At 26.3% G+C, this 17,279-nt stretch overlaps 1 protein-coding gene across 1 annotated transcript; it reads left to right on the top strand.

Moving 5' to 3' along the window:
* The first annotated feature begins 219 nt into the window (after nt 1–219).
* Nucleotides 220–16,583, top strand: LOC129957520 (protein shisa-5-like). The gene is made up of 5 exons (XM_056069861.1): nt 220–241; nt 1,801–1,865; nt 3,607–3,751; nt 7,207–7,337; nt 14,715–16,583. Coding segments are annotated over exons 1-5 (498 nt in total). The 5' UTR covers nt 220–239; the 3' UTR covers nt 14,870–16,583.
* The last annotated feature ends 696 nt before the right edge of the window (nt 16,584–17,279 follow it).

Below are 17,279 nucleotides of genomic sequence, written 5' to 3'. Positions count from 1 at the left end.
AAAAAAAAAAAAACTAGTGGAAAATTATAAATTCTTATTACATGAACATTTAACCTTATTTTATTATAGAATTTATCTGACAAAATAAATAAACTAATATTGGCAATGCAGCTTGATGCACATTCCAATTTTTCAAGCGCTATATCCACTCAACTCTTTTAATATGCAGATATATTGGAGAACAGCACATGCGCTAAAGTAGAAAAGACGAACCAAAACCAAACTATTTCGAAAAAATTATGTTAGTTTTTTATTTTGTAGCTCTTTACCACAGGTTGATCAATTTTATAGGAAATGATAATCAAATTATCTAATGTAATAATTATTATTCATTAAACTTAATTGAATTGCATCCATGTTTCATAGATTTTATAAAATGCTGGAGCTTTGAGTTAAAAAAAAAGTTAAAATATTAAATATAAGAGGCATGAATAGTTTGCCCTTGAGATTGCGCAGTAAATCAATATAAACTTGTTGAGAAGGGAAAGTCCCTTCTGCCCATTGCAGTTTCCTCCTTGCGGTCGCTATTGTTCTGCTAAACTAGAATTATTTAGTCTAGATAGCAATCTCTTATCTGTCAGTCAGCGTTTTGGTATTTCGTGTGAAAGGAAGTAATATCACGGTTTTTAAAAATATAAAATTTTTACAATTACGCTTTCTTTCAGGTAAGATCTTTTGATTAATATTAGAATTTCTTTTTGTTTTCATATTTACCTTAGAATTTTATTGCAAATCTTTTTTGAAAACGAGTTTCGGTTTGTGGGCGTTTGCTCTGCACGGAACATTTGCTTCTAAAGCTGTTCTCGGAAAAACAGTTTTGTGAAGTAAATGCATTAATAATCTCTGCTTCAGTTGAATATGCAACTGGTTGAATGATATCTTTAAAGGTTTTAACTGTAATAAATTGAAATTACAGCGATCGTTATCGCTATTGAGTCAGCAGTTACCGGAATTCGTTCAATGGTTACTCATAATATTACAACGGATGTTGAAATCGTATTAATGAACTTTTTGGTGGATTAGAAGTTAGTTCGTCAAACGCATTCAATACTAAAAGAATTATCTATTGCAGCAAAATTCTTTTTTAAAACTCTTATTATATATAATATAAAGTTGGGTTTTTTTTATACTATCATCGGAGATTGTAAGTATTGAATAAAATATATTCAGATTTATGGATTTTTGTTTTATTTATTAAATTGTGTTGAAAATTAAATGATACATCTATAAAATAATATTAGAGATATAACGTGACATGATATAACTGAAAATCCATTTGTGATTGATAATTTTAATAAATGTTAAAATTCTAAATTTTTAAGATATGACTTATTTATTTGTCTTGGAGCTTATGAATTATGTATTGATCTGTTTTAAATCATTTGAGCAGTTGTGTTTATTACTCTAAGAAATTTAAAAGTTTGGAAGTTAAGCTACAATTCTCAATTTTCAAAAAAAAGAACGCATTTGATTTTTAGAATTACATTACGAATTGTTAGTGTACAAAATGTTTTGTTATTGTTGCATATTTATATATTTATTTATTTTTTTCCTTTAAGAAAAATTTGTGTATCCATGCAGGATCATGTGTTTTAAGCTGAAAACTGTAGTTAAAGTAATCAGAGAAAATATAAGTTTTTCTGATGTTAGTTTAATTTTTATCTTATAAATTAAGATATGTTCTTTTCAAATTTTGTTAATAGTGAATTGAGATTGACCGAGGATCTCTTGTATAAATGTTATGTTCAGAATAATTACATACAAATAATTTTGACATGCAATTTCTTATTTACATCATAGGAAGAAAATGCTGAGCCCACGTTTCTTGCTCTTTGCTGTTCTTGTTTTGAAGTTTTCTTATGAAGGTAAGTATATCTTTCAATATATTGTAAAATGAAAAAAATTGCCTATAATTTGAACATTTAAAAATCCAAACTAAACAGATTTTCTTAAAATTTTGCTGATAAAAAATTTGAACAATAAAGGTTTTATGATAAATAATTAAAATGTTAAGTGTAAATTTTACCTACATATTGTAATTATTTATCTTTAATATTGTGATTTCTGTTGAATAAAAATCTATAGATGTTTTAAGTTTTTTACTTGTCTGAGTTTTCAATTGTAATTTTTGATTAAATTTTGTATCATTCTTTAAAAATGGTTAACTAAATCTATCTAGTTTTGTATCATTCTTTAAAAATAATTAACTAATCAAAACTAGTTTTGAAAGTTGCTTGAAATGGTATACATATTTCTATATATTTCAAGATCTGAATATTGTTTTTTAACTTTTATTCTCATATTAATGACAGATGACAAAAGGATTTTATATTGTATAACTTGTATAAAAGTATTTTATTACATTAAATTCTGAATTTGTAATTTTGAATAGTATATTGAGTTTTCAGTATCATTGTTCTTCTCGTGGACAAATGTGTGTTGCTAGATCTTGTTCTGACAATTTAAGATGTGTTAATAAACAATAATAAAATTTGAAATGTTTGTAATTTTAAAAGATAAATAATTTTGTATCGAAGCAAATGCCTGTATGTGTTGATACTTGTATTAGTCTCTCTTTCTGCAGAATATCGTCAGTAACAAATAAATAAAATAAAATTTTCACAGAGTAAATGCATATTTTTTATCTTAGTAGATCACCTAGCAAAAATGTAGATATAAGAATATTTTCTTCCCAGCCAATATCCAGTATTTTCCCAGACCAGTATTTATAAATTGCATCTTTGTTATCAAACAAATATGGGATGGTTTTAATCTCTTATCTAATATAACTCTTAAAATATACCTTTGTCTGTGATAATAAAGATATATTAATATTTAATTATTAATATAATAACATATTTAATTGAAATTATTACATTTCTATCTTAATATGCATAAATTGTAACATATCAACTTTGTTTTTTGGTATTAGTATAAGAAATCTAGAATAGAAAATAAGACATATACAGTGTAAAATTGTTTATACAAATTATCCAATATATTTATCTTTTCTAATATGAAATAGAATTATCATTTTGGATACTTAATTGCATTTCTAAACTGTAGATTTACTGTGAATATAGTGCTTGCATTAAAATATTAAATGTCAATTATATTAGGGTATGAAAGCAGTTTATGAGAATATTTTATGTACTGTTATCTAGTTTTTTTTTTTTTTTTTTTTTTTAAGACAATCAAAATATCCAAATTTAACAAGGAAGTTATCGAATTTAGTGTCTTAAATTTTCATTAAAAATGTTTCTTTGTCTTCTCAACATATCACTGTTTTAAAATTTTTGAACAGACAAGAATTTTGATTCTAGAAATATTCAGCATTTCCAATGCGTCCCTTAAATTTAAACTAAGAGAATTATCATCAGTTTTTTTAACCATAATTTTAAAGTGATTGGACATCAGTTAAATAAAAATGGGAATATTTGACAATTCTTTCAGTATGATAAAGTTCTCTGATTAATTCAGAGTTTTATAATTTAATGAAGAATGAGTTTTAATCTCCAATATTATTAAATAATAATATTAGAGGTTATTTTTATGAACTGCTTTATGAATAAATATTTTACATTTAATGATAAATATGGTTTTTAGTATCTGCAATGGACTGCAGTGCTGCTGGCATTATTTTTCATTGTCCAACTGGATTAGATAACCAGAATAAAGTGTTTTGTTGCAAATCTGGCTTGATCTCTTCTGTTGAAGTTTGCTGCGATGTGGAAGATTTCTTGAAAGAAAAGTTTGTTACTTAGCATTATATTTATTAGATTATTTTTTTTTAGTTTTTTATACATTTTGTCATTTGGTATATTTAACTATTTTCATTCAACACATATTTGTTAAATGTGGTTTTTTCCCCTTCTAATTACTGTGTTAAATACAAATTTTATTGTGTATTTTGGTTTTGAATTTGTCATATTGTGAATACTTCTGGTTTAATTATTTTTAATATTAACTTCTCTAATGATTGTTATACTTTTTAATTGTTTTATCATTTTCAAACATTTTTTGCTTCTTGCTCTAGAATGCTTAGTTATATCCATATTGATATTGTTCTTTTCATCATTTTTATTTAATTAAGAAAGGGCATGTCTGTTTTTTATTTTGCTTCTAAGCAAGACTTTAATAATTCATCTTGTCATTTTATTTAGTTCGACTTTTCTATTTTATAAGTTCTGTTTTATTTTATTGAAAATTAATTATAAAGAAATGTTTCTCATTGTAATAAATTCATTTGACTTTTCAAATTCTAAAAATATAGATTCTAAATTCGATTTAATTATGATGTGTAGGAACAAAGTTTTCTTAGAATCGGAAGAAATCTGGAAATTCTTTTCCATTGCATTAGGCATAGAAAAGTATTAATTAAAGTAAATAAATACTTTATTTATATATCTATTTAACTAGTCCTTTTAGCAGTTTTAATAATTGCATCCTTCCCATTATCTGCTCTGAATTCAAGTTCTAATTCTGTTAAAAGCATTTATAACTTCCTTGAGTAATAAAATTATAGATTGTCTACTGTTTAGATTATCATTCTTATTGATATTTCAGTGCTAATGATGAATTTGTATTTGAAATTTTATAAATCAAATATAAAAACTATTAAAATGGGAATTCTTTGGGAAAAATTTGTTCAATTTTTTTATTCTCACTCTTTTATTACAAAGGGGGGGGGGGGGGGGTTAAAGGACAAAAATCTTTGAAAGTATTTACTTTTTATAAAAAATCTGGTACTGCTGCTTCTTTTTAAGATTAATTTATTTCTTGGTGCATATTGCAAGTATATTTCAATACATCTCATCATTTTGCTTCATGATACATTCTATTAATTTTCATGAAGCAATGTTCTGTAAAGAATCTGATTACAATCAGGAAATGATTTTTTAATCATGCTTCCTAACATCTAAAGTAGTATTCATGAAGTAAAATATAAATATCTCAAGAGGAAGGAAATGTTTTTAATGTTGGATATTTACAGTTCCTCTTATAAAAAATCCCTTAAATGTTCTAAAAATGAAAAATTGAATACACTTTCGTTTTTATTTTACTTTCATTTAATTCTTTTTTTGCCATTTTAAATTTTTAGTGTAAATTCTTATGCTTGAATTTTTTTTAATAATATTGTTTAGTTTGTTATTAATTGATAACAAATTAACCAAATTGGAGAGGGAAACAGCTGAACCTACCCGAATGTGGATTATGCAAAACTACATGTATTTCAATTTCATAACTCAAAATATTTATTAAATACAAATATGGAGCCGTATTAGCTGTCAGGGTTTCAATTAATTCACTAATACTTTTTTTTTTTTCACTTGGAATCTTTTACATTAAAGAATCTTGAAGATAGAGCATTTTTACATTACTGTGACAAGTTGATAAAATTCTGTTAAAATGAATTATGTGTCTCAAAGTTCGGTAATTAATAGTGAACTGTATGTGAATACCTTTTATTTTATGGGAATTTTCCTGGAACTAACTATTTAATATAAATTACTTACCTCTTTATTCAGAAACAATGCAAAAACAAACTTAGCCAAAGCATTAAACTTAGTGCATCAACACAAATAGTTAGTATGTGGAAGTTGCTCTGAATTTCTTAACAATTTTCCTCAAGTCCAAATTTCATTCAAGTTAATTTTTTGTAGGAATATACGAGTCATAGTTCAAAATCAGCCATAACCTGAAAGTTGATTACATCTGTTGAAAGAAATTATCTTGTAGAGACATAGCACTATTTGTAATTTCATTAGTTTATTGTTCTGGTATTCCTCATAAAATAATGAACAATTGGAACTTTTTTTATTACTAATAAAAAATGAATTATGAAGCTTAAATGTTTATTGTTTATGAATTAAAATTTGAAAACTATTTAAGTATGTATAAATTAAAACACGTTTTAATTGCTGGAGAGTGATGTAAAAATAAGTATAAAATAGAAGAAAAATTCATAGAATCTTGTAAAAGGTTTTCTTTTTATTTATAAATATATTTTGTCAGTCATTAATCAAAACCTTTTTGAACTATTAATAAAACTAATTCCAGAGCTTAGTAAATGAAAAATTTCTAATTTAGTATAAAATCTTAAGATATTCATATCTGTATTGGGGAAAGAAAAAAAAGCTATGAAACTAAAGTCCTGGTAACCTGATATGACGTGTAACTCTACTGAATAAAACCCATGAGAGAAAGAATTAAAAGTGCAAAGTTAATTTTCCTCTGTTGAAATTAAAATTGTTGAATCTGCATTTTTGTAACCTTGCAATGTAGTCGAAATTTATGATTTTTATCTGAATAAATTGTCAACTTGAAACTGAAAAGCCCAAACGTGTGATTCCATTTATCATTTTATTTTGTCTACTGTTAAGATGGATTATTTTAATCGTGCATACTTTAGTGTGTTAGTGACTCATTTGTAATGATTTTAGATTTTTTTTTTTTTTAACCATCCTAATGAAAGAATATCAGAGAAAGGATAACCAAGAATTAAATATGTATGCATATCAAATTATAATTATTGCTGCTTTTTTTATTTTAACTTTTTTCATGTTTGTAAAGATAAAATTCCTTTTTCTCACTGCTCCGATGAACTAATTTAAAATTTCTAATTCTAAATTTATGTAACTAAATTTTAATTCCAAAGGTGGAGTAGTGATTAGAAAGAAGAAAAAAATTAATTCCTTAATATTTTTAACTAGTAATGTAGTATAAATTTTGCATACATTTAGTTGATTTTATTTTTTAAAGTTTTTAAAATTAAATACTGAGCATATAACACTAAACAGCTCAGGCAGTTTATTGGCGTAAATGTATTTACTTTTTTTTTTTTTTTTTTTTTGTACAATGATTGATACCTGATTGCGGTCATCTTAATTTTGGTTTTTGATATGATCAAAAAGGACCCTTAGGAAGGTCTATGAGTAAATACAACATGCAAGGACAGCTGGCTGTTATCTCTGAGTCTTACAGGTTTCGTTAGTAATTAGCCAAGTTCTACTTAATATACATTTCCTAGAAACAAAATTATCATAGATGGAAGTTTAACACATTGGGATATGTGGTAAAAAATGTTCTATATTTTAACATTGCCTTGATTGTTTTGATTCTACAGATTTCAATATGTTTTTATCTTTAATATATTATTTAAGTGTTAATCTTGTTTTTCTAATTTTCTAATTTATTTTTGGATAGCACTGGAATTCTGGCTGGCATCATTGTTGGTGCCCTACTCATCTTGATTATTATTACTCTTTGTTGTTGCTGTTTCTGCAGCTGTTGCTGTTTAGCAAAGCGCAGACTGAATCGTGGAACTGTCCTCTACGGTTAGTTTTCTTGATCATATGTATAAAGAAGGAATTATGCATTATTCTTCGTGTAAGCTCATATTTTATTATACTTTTTATCTAGTACATATATTGATTTGAAAGCAATTGAACAATATTTTTAAAGCAGCATTCTTTATTACTTGATTTTAATTTTCTCAGTATTAGCTTACACAAAGCCTTTTATGTTGCCAATATTTTTATATTATATTTATTTGCATTTCTTTTAAGTTTAGTTTTTGATTCAAGTAATTTATTTTGCAAGATTCACTGTGTTTATTCCTAAATTATTAGAATAATGCATATATTCTGCTTTTTTTTTTTTTTTTTTTTTTTTTAGTTTTTGCATTATTTAGTTTTTGATTAGTGCATGACTAACTTTTTGATTCTTGTGTAGTTGTTCGCTAATAGAAGATTTATTTGCTTGGACAGATATAGATTTAGGTGCGTAAAATGCTTGCTATTAGTTTTTTTTTTTTTTTTTTTAATAGCATTTTGAATGCTTTAACCCCTTCAGGACCATTGTCACATATATATGTGTTTTTCCATTCCTATTTACCCAATGTAACATGCATACCAATTTAAAACATAATGATTTATTTGATATTCATATACAGGCATTAGTTTCTGTTTTGCTCTTTTAGATTTGATAGATTTATTGATATAAACAAACAAGCACATTTGTGTTTAAAGAGTTTGTGGTGTTCTTGTTGCCTTTTTTGTTAGGAGATTATGGGAAAGTGCATTTAGTTTACTGCTGCAGAAGAGGATGAGAGTGAAATATTTCTATACTCTGTTTCACCCTAACTTGGCAGTAGTGTATATTCTAGGCATGCCGAATCGCAGTCGTCATCAGGGGAACAGGGTTACTTTAAAGCACAAAGTTACTAGAAATGCAGATCGCTGGCAAAACTTTATCTCGCAAATTTTTCGCCAAATAGTAAATATTTATTTACTTTATCACTTTATCGGAGAATTAATTGTTTCCTTATTTTCATTATTTTTTCAATATTATTGACACATTATTTTAACAAATCATTAAAGTTATTTCATTTCGTTTCACCGTTTCTCAAAAGAAAACAATATCTTTCAATATTCTGTAAAGCGTAGTTCGGCTAATGTTTTTCGAAAAGATATCTGTATCATCGTTCACATCTGTTAAAACTTTATCTAATGTTGGGATCTCATTTCTGCAAAAAAAATGCATGGATTTTTCGTCAAATACAGAATAAGGTAAAATCATCATATTTTACAAGACCTGAATGTTTATCTACTGAGCCTGGTCACTTCTTTCCAGAGGTACTTAAAGGATGCCTTTATTTCTTTTTTCAAAAGGAAAACTGTTCATTGCGAAACATCTGTAACATCTTTATCGACGATTTGATTGATAGAATCTTAAGGATTTTCTCGGAGTCGAGAATAAACATTTAATATGTTTTTACATGTTGCACTTTTTGTTGGTTTCACTCGTCTTGAAAGTGTGCACAGCGTAGTCGGTGATAACGCTTTCTCTTTTTCAAACATTTTAGAAGTTAATAGAAATGACGAATCGAATAAATATTCACCTAACAAAACTAATAACTACTAATGTGATTAATAGTATCGAAAATAGCAGCTGCTAGAAAAGCGAGAATAAAAAAAGTACAAAAGATGATAATGGTTGCGAACTGAATGAAGTTGAGTTGGCGGAGACGTAAAAGCAAAGCGTGCCAAATATTTGACCTTGAAGACTGGTTCTAGCCAAAGTGGAATTCATTATGTCAATCTTTTAGTTTTATTCGTTCGCTTTATTTACAAAATACTTAACTTATAAGCACTTCTAACTTGAGAATAATTTTAAATACATATTGATAAAAAAAGGATTTCTGTAATTTATGATATTATTTTATAAATTTTAACTATTTTAAAGTCGGAATTGATGGGGAGCTCTTTCCCAACGCAGAGCGTCGCATTTTCTACCTTTTACAATACTGCCAAGTTAGGGTGAAACAGAGTATAGCTGTGTTTTTTAAAAATCTTGAAATATGTTATGGAATCGTATTGAATTTTTCATTTTGTTATCCATAATTAAGTAGAACTATGTTACCTACCTAGAAAAGTGAAGTGATACTGATATCAGTAATAACAGTGAGTCCGAAGATTTTTTTCTCGGACATAGAAGAATATAATTATGAAAACAATGTCTTTGGATGCTTCCTCAAAATCCAAAGCCAGTTAATCTTCTAAAATAAAATTTCGGCAGTTGATGAACTTTTCAATAAGAAGTATGAATTTTTAAATTTCTTTATCTACAAATTATTATTGCTCGATTACCTATAAATTTCTTATAGATATTATTTATAACTTTGTTTTCATCTTAATATTATTTCTCTTCATAGTCATAGTTTAAATTTTAGTATTTTACAAGTTTTCATTCTTTTTATATCATATACATAACTACATATCATAATTACAGTATTGTATTGTAAAAACAGTAAAATTGGAGTCGTATTAAAATGCTGGCTTTATATATTTTTTATATGAAATTAAATTTGACTGCAGAAAATGCATGGGCCATTGAAGCTGCTCCATGTTGGAATGTTTCATTTTCTGTATTTGGTCCTGAAGGGATTAATTTTAACTGTAATAGAAAAAGTGCATAGTCTGTCCAAATAAAAGAAACTTTTAAAATAAATTGATAGTTACAAGGAGATGAATATTTATCTCTTTTACTAAATCTTCAATTTTTGGAATGTCTTCTCAAAATGTTGATTTAGAACCACAAATTTTCCTTCCTTTAATCTATTGTTAGAAATTTACTTTTCAAGTCAAATTTTAACTTTGATCTGCAGAACTTTCTTTTATTTCCAATCTGGGGAATTGTCATATTTCTATAACAGCATTTAAATTATCCAATAAATTTTTGTCTTTGGATGCATGTTTTCTTCATAAATCTAGAGAGAAGGCTAACATTTTACTTAACTATCAACAATTTTACATACACATTAATTCTTATCATTCAAAGCATGTGTTTTCTTGACATGGAGATCACCATTTATGTGGTAAGGTGCTTACCTTTCAGATATCTGTAGTTGAAGTTCTGCTGAATTTTAAATATTTTTACCATTAAATAGCATTGAGATTGGCTGTTACAACATATCTAAAGTGTTGTAGTAAAAACTTTTACAAATTTTAATTTGATACAGATTTGTTACTTTTTCATTTTTCCATATGTAGAAGGTCTCCACAGATACAAAGTACTGATAAAATACTATTAATGTTTTTGAAAAAAAGAACTGATAGAAGCACAAAGTGAATGTTTCACAACTTATTTTTAACACGTGGTTGATGCATTGGCATTCTATTTTAAAAGTTGTTTCTTTTTGGACAGACCTTGTAGTTTGCTTTTTACTTGTTTTGAAAATTGCATGTAATATTAGTAATGCTTTTTTTTATATTTTTTTTCTGCCATTTTTGCTTATTGTTTTCTTTTGTATATTAATAACTATTGAATGCTGCTAATCAGGAGATAAATGTTAAAATTTTGAATTTGTATTTATATAATTGATGAATGCATTTGAGAATATTGCTATTAACTAGCAGATAGTTAGGTGCATGCTGTTATCAATTTTTCATGGTAATCTGATACTGTCTTACTTTTTCAAAATGTTGTTGTGTTCTAAGTACAGCATTTTCAGAAACAATAGAATGAGTTCACTATCCAAATGTAAAGAGTTAAAAGCAAAATGCATTTATTTTTAATGCCTGAAATGCACAGTTAAAAATAGATAATATGCATAAACAATTTCACTTTTAATTGATCAGTAAAATCATATCATAAAACACTGAATTAAAAAAATGTTTCTGCATTAGTTTTTTTTTTAATTTTTATATCATAATGTGCTTAAATTGCATTATACTATTATTTATTTGGGTAGATAGCATAATTTATATTTATACATATATATACAGTAGATGAAATCGAATGCTCTAAATAGTATGTAAATATCTTTTTGTAATTAGAATAGCATCTTCACTAGTATTTACTAAAAACTAATCACTTGTTATTCAGTGTTAAATAATTATTAGTGAAACCTTAGGCAAACTTGTCAGGAATACTGTTTCTGTTTTATATTGGTTATAACTTCTATACTTTATGTGTGCATAAAGTTTCTAATGCTTCCTTGCTAAGTTCCTATATGCTTTTATATGCAAGATTTCTTGCAATTGCATGCTTACCTAAATGTTGGTCAAATCTCTTTAAAATTTGAGTATTAAAGTAACACTGATGTAAATTCTGTTACCTGAGATCAAATAAACATGTTTATAAAAATAAGTGCATAGTTTTTACATTGGATATGTTTCATGTTAAATATTTTAAATCTTTTATCAATTAACTTAATTCTTTTTTTTTTTTTTTTTTTTTTTTACTTTTTAAGACCAAAAGAATAAATTGAAAAAATTTCTGTCATCATTAGTTAAAATTTCATTTGTCATTGAATGCAAAAATGTGAGAAATTAGTGTGCGTATCTTCTTTAAAACCATCTTCTTTAATATATTATAGCTAATTCTTTACAAAATTAAAAAATATTTGTATATAATTAAATTTGATACAAAAATAAATATTTTAAACTGAATATTATAAAATCTTTTAAACCTTAAACCTCTTTAAAGCTGCATATAATATACATACTTTTAATTAGATTGCCTTCTTTTTGACAAATTTTGCAGTTTTGATATCTGTTAAATTTCAGCAGTTTTACTCTTATTGGATCTAAATTATATTTTTAACAGATGTCAATCAAAATTAAATTTTATCTAAATTTCAGTTTTTATGTGCAAGTTTGGATTCTTGCATAATATAATAAATATATAGTGTTTTTTAAGCGTATCAGCTTAGTTCGTCTTTCTCGATGCAGTTAATTTTTAAATCAATCATGTTTGATTTCCAATATGTGGGATAAGTATTTTCACAATGTCTATCCGTCTATAAGTTTCTTCTATCTTTTCAGCATTTGAAATCTTAACTAGTTCTTGCTACATATTGTCTATTTTAACAATAATCCATTTCCATTACGAAAGTTGCAATTAGAATCTCTTCTATACTAAACACTGACTATCGTTTTCAGTGTTTATATATAAAGGTGCGACTCATTTTCCTCATTTTTAAAGTCTATGGATTTAAAGAGTTATTTTAATTAGCAATTAATGCCATAGATGCACTAATTATAATAGTGTGTCAATCAGATTAGTTCAAATCTTTATCAAGATAGATATTATAATAGCATTTATGCTGTTATGTTTTCTATTAGCATCCAGGGCATGTGCACTGTTCATGTTCATCAGAGAATATAACGTTTTCTGTTCTTTTAACTGGCTTAAAGAATTAATTTTTTAAAAAATGCATTATTTTGTTGTACAATTTAGCAGCACTTGCAGGCTCAATCATGTGGCTTCGCTTTCCAAATATGAACATACAATTGAGATTTTGTTTAAACCTTTTTTTTTATCGAGGATGTTGATAAATTTTATTGAAACAATGAAATAAGCCCCACACAATATAAAAAGGAATAAATTGAAAATTTTGAAAAGCAGCAAGGAAGAAAAGATGGATAATTTCTTACAAGGTATTCTGCATTCTTCTTTCTTATACTATGTGGACAATCAGGTCATTATGAAAGTAACCACCTTAGATTAATTACTTGTTGGGGGGGGGGGGCAAAAAAATCTGTAAATATATTACGTATCATGACAGCTATGTACTCTCACCAGCATTATTGACCTGCCAAATGAAAGAACTTTTATCACCTCATTAGCATGCATCTTGTAATTAGAAAATACATATTTATGAATGCAATGTATTTTAACCAGTAGTTCTATAAGTGCATAAATCTATGAAAATGTTCCTTATTGTTCTAAAATTTGTTACCAAATGCACAACAGAGTTTTATCTTTACTTTAACTAAATGATATGAGGTGCTATCTTAATCTTTATATATTATGCTTGAGTGAAGCAAACAATTTGCAATTTTTAAGGAATGAAAAATTAATTTTTTATTTTGAATTTAAAATACGAAAATGTTGGGGTGGGGATTTGAATTGATATATAAATCTGTTCAAATCTGTAAATGCGTAAAATTTTTAACAGTTTCATAAAAGATATATCAGTAATATTTGTGAAGGATGCTATTACAAATTTTTTTCAGCATTTTATAGTTGATGCGTATGTTAAGACTGATGAGGAAGATTGCTCTATTTACAACTTGAACTTTATGATGGATTTTTAGATGTATAAGAATCTGAAAATAAGGAAATTAAGTAACGAAGATTATTTTACTGTTTGTGTTTGAAGGAAATCGTTTTCACACGCAATTAAGTCTCAAGTTTCTGTGGTCATAATAAAGAAATTTGGGAGGTCGGATTTTATTATTACATTTACAAATAATCCTTTATGGTCAAATTTTGATTCCAAGTAACCTCAAGCAAATTGACCACTACTGTTGTACTATACTGTATGTAATTTTTTTAGAAGCAATGTGCAAACACCGCGAATCGTGTCTCATTCATATAATATACTGTTAGGTGTTCATTTGTCAAATCAATAGAAGTTCTCTTTCAAAGTTGCTGAGAAGTTGCAGCTGTTGCTTGGCCTGCTATAAAACATTTACTGCTAGATTTCATTGTAATCAGCATAATATTCAAGAACATAATTACAACTATACACATTGATGATAAAAGTAAAATATTCTGAAATGGAAGATAATGTGAAGCACAGCAAATTATTGAAAGAATGCTAGTAGTTATTTTACTAGGCAATGAGAGATATACATTATTGTCTTCTTAATGCTTTCGTTGCATGAAAAACGCCTTTCAGAATTAAAAACATTTAAAGACTTTTGATTAAAGTAAAAGCGCTAAAAAGAAATTTAGGATTTTTATCAACATTGAAATGCCCTCTTATAGTAATTGTATTTATGCATCATACCATGCATTCTTTATCAGTTTTAGTTTCATTGATTGTTTTGAATTTGTCTTCTAAGAAAATCGAAAGAAATTTCTCATTTCGGAGTCAATAAATTTTGTTCTCTGCTGACCGCAGTTAAATCAGTTTACCTCTATCAAAATTGTAACCAGATTCTCATTGTAAGCAAGGAGTCTAGAGAGTTTGTGAATGTTAGTCAACAGGAGGCAGAACCTCCCTAGTTTAAATATTCATTCAAATTGCTTAGCTTGAATAATTATCAGATGTGTGAGTTTCAGAAATTTTGCTTAAGAAACTACAAAAAAATATGCTTTTATCACTTCCTTAATCTGTAATTTAAAATATTATAATAATCTTACCTTATGAGTAGCTGTAGATTTTATTAATAACCATGTTTTCAAATGTTTCATATTAGGTCCTGTAACACCAAATACACCTTCTGCTCCTTCAGCTTCTTATCAAGTAGTCCATCCGCCTCCTAGTCAAATTCCAAACCCACCACCATACTATCAATCTGCCAATCCAAATTATGTCTATCAACCACCTGCAAATCCTGATTACAAGTATTGATGAATGTCAAAATAATTTTCCTCTTTTTTTTTTGTATATCGTTTGAATGTTGTGATTGTTTTATGTAAATATTTGTATTTTTTAAAACTTTTTTGTGAAATGTCAACTATTTTTTTATATGGCAGTATATGTATTATTGCCATAATGTGCCTTATTTTAAAAAATGTACAAAGAGTGTACTTCTAGAAAATACATGAATAGTGACAGATTAACTCATTATTAGGCTTTTCTTAATAATTGTACAACTAAAATTTAGTTGTGGGAAATTACAAATATGTGCCTTATTTGATTGAATATTGTCTTAGGAATGATTATTTAAATTGTTTATTAAATACTGGCTTAAAAAAATTTTAATTTAAGTGCATAACTGATAAGTTATCGTACAAGTAAGATAAGATGGCGTTAAATTTGTTGAAAATTAATGTTGTAATATTGGTTACTAATATTGTAAGCAAATAAGTATGTACAAAAGTTATTTATAGTTATAATTTTAGATTTTTTCATCTGGGTATGTTTTAATTAAATGTTTATAAAAACATGCTCAGTTTTATAGTACCATTATAATGATAATCTGTCACTGTATGCAGAGTTTATAAAGAAATCTTGAAGTAGAGAGTAATTTAATATTCTTTTTTATATTTCTTTTAAATCAATGTACATGGAATCTCATCTGTGTATTATAAAAATTTAATTTTGAAAACTTGGTCAGTAATTTTTCATTCCAAACATTTTTTTTTAAAGTTAATCATGTTTGTCTTTACTTTCATGCTGTTAAGATTTTTTTAAATATAATAAATTGTAATTGATATTTCCAATTCAAACAACATTCCAATTTATAAAATATTTTAATAAAGATTTGTATTATTGATTAATATAATTAAAGGATAACTGCCATTAAGAAGGATCATAAAGATATTTGTTAAATGTTTGTTGAACAAAAGTCTTTTCTGAAGGATTTTTTTAACCCATTTCTGTGAACATTTGCACATACTATATATTATAAAAGTATGCAGTACAAAAGTTGATAAATAATTAAGTCTGTTAATATGTAATTTTCAAGAAAAATTTTATGAGCAATTTTTGGAACATAAAAATTTTTCATAAAGGATTGCAATTTTTCATTGCATTTTAATACATAATAGAATTGAATTGGCAGTGAAGGTTGGTGACAGAACTATTCTTCTGTTACCAATATTTTCTTTGTAGATATGGTGAGCAGAATACTGTCAATGTAAAAATTTATTTGTACTTAATTAACATTTCTATTGTAATTTCTTCTAGTTCCAATAGAGTTTCCATTCGTTAAAGAAAAAGCATTAAATTAAATTTTTTGCTGTTAAAATTTATGAACTTTCATTTCTCTGAGCTTTGTCTAAAGGCCTTGCTCTTTAAATCATTTAAAGATGTTTTATTTTTTGAAATGATATTTAAACTTGCATTTGAAATTAAGTTTCCAACTATTTAGCCTTTCTTAATTCATAACTTCTCAAAATGCTGTGCCAAAATTTTAAAATTTTGAGTGTCGTAATTTTTAATATAACATGCAGACTAGACTATTCACGCATTTTTACTGTACTCTCATTAAAAATATTCTTTCATATTACTGCAGCATTGTAAGAGCTTTAATGCTAGAGCTTTGTAATTTACTTGTTTTTGATGTATCCTAGAAAAAATGTCAATTTACTTTTTGATGTGAATAAACATATAAAGTCTAGTTGGGTAATTTTTTTTGTTGTTTTTGTTGCTTTATTATTGCTGAATATGACTACTAGCTCTTATTACAGTTTTTTTGAGGAAAACAAGCATATTCATGCATGTTATTAATGGATAAAAAAATTCTCATTTTTGTTTACTCGAAAAATCTACTATATACGTGAATATTGAACATGTTGGCTCTTTAACAACTAAATGTCATCTTTCCTTCCCATTAACTGACAAGCATCTGATCTTCCATTACTGGCTAAATGTCTTTCAACTTGTATTTATGAAACTTTCAAGAAGATAAATATACCTTTCATGTATCATTTAAAATATTTGAACTAAGATAGTCCCATGCAGCTTCAAAACAATTTATCTAAAGGAATTTGTCTCTAAATAGCTGGGCTTTTCTTCCACAAGTTTACCTCTAAGCATTTAAATTATGTTTATTTGTAAATATTCTTCAGATGGAAAGTTTGTTACTTATGAAAATTCATTTTTATAAGTCGGAACTGAAAGTTATCAATTTGGAATGCTTGGAGAAGTTAAATATTCTAGTACCATTATACTATTGTAAACATAAATTTATATTTTTAAGTTTTATATTTCACCTCCTTTGCCTTGTTTACATAAGGGGGATTATTTTAGAAGTAATTTTAAATATTTATGTTATGTTTTTAACTGCAATTTCTGCTCATCCTTTCTTTTCTAC

The sequence above is a fragment of the Argiope bruennichi genome, chromosome 2 (genome assembly GCF_947563725.1).
Source record: "Argiope bruennichi chromosome 2, qqArgBrue1.1, whole genome shotgun sequence".
In the NCBI taxonomy this organism is placed as follows: Eukaryota; Metazoa; Arthropoda; class Arachnida; order Araneae; family Araneidae; genus Argiope; species Argiope bruennichi.
This window is presented reverse-complemented; position numbering and strand designations above follow the sequence as displayed.

Coding starts and splice junctions, on each gene's coding strand:
- LOC129957520 (XM_056069861.1), top strand. Junction 3,752..7,206: donor GAAGATTTCTTGAAAGAAAA/GTTTGTTACTTA, acceptor ATTTTTGGATAG/CACTGGAATTCTGGCTGGCA. Junction 7,338..14,714: donor TCGTGGAACTGTCCTCTACG/GTTAGTTTTCTT, acceptor GTTTCATATTAG/GTCCTGTAACACCAAATACA.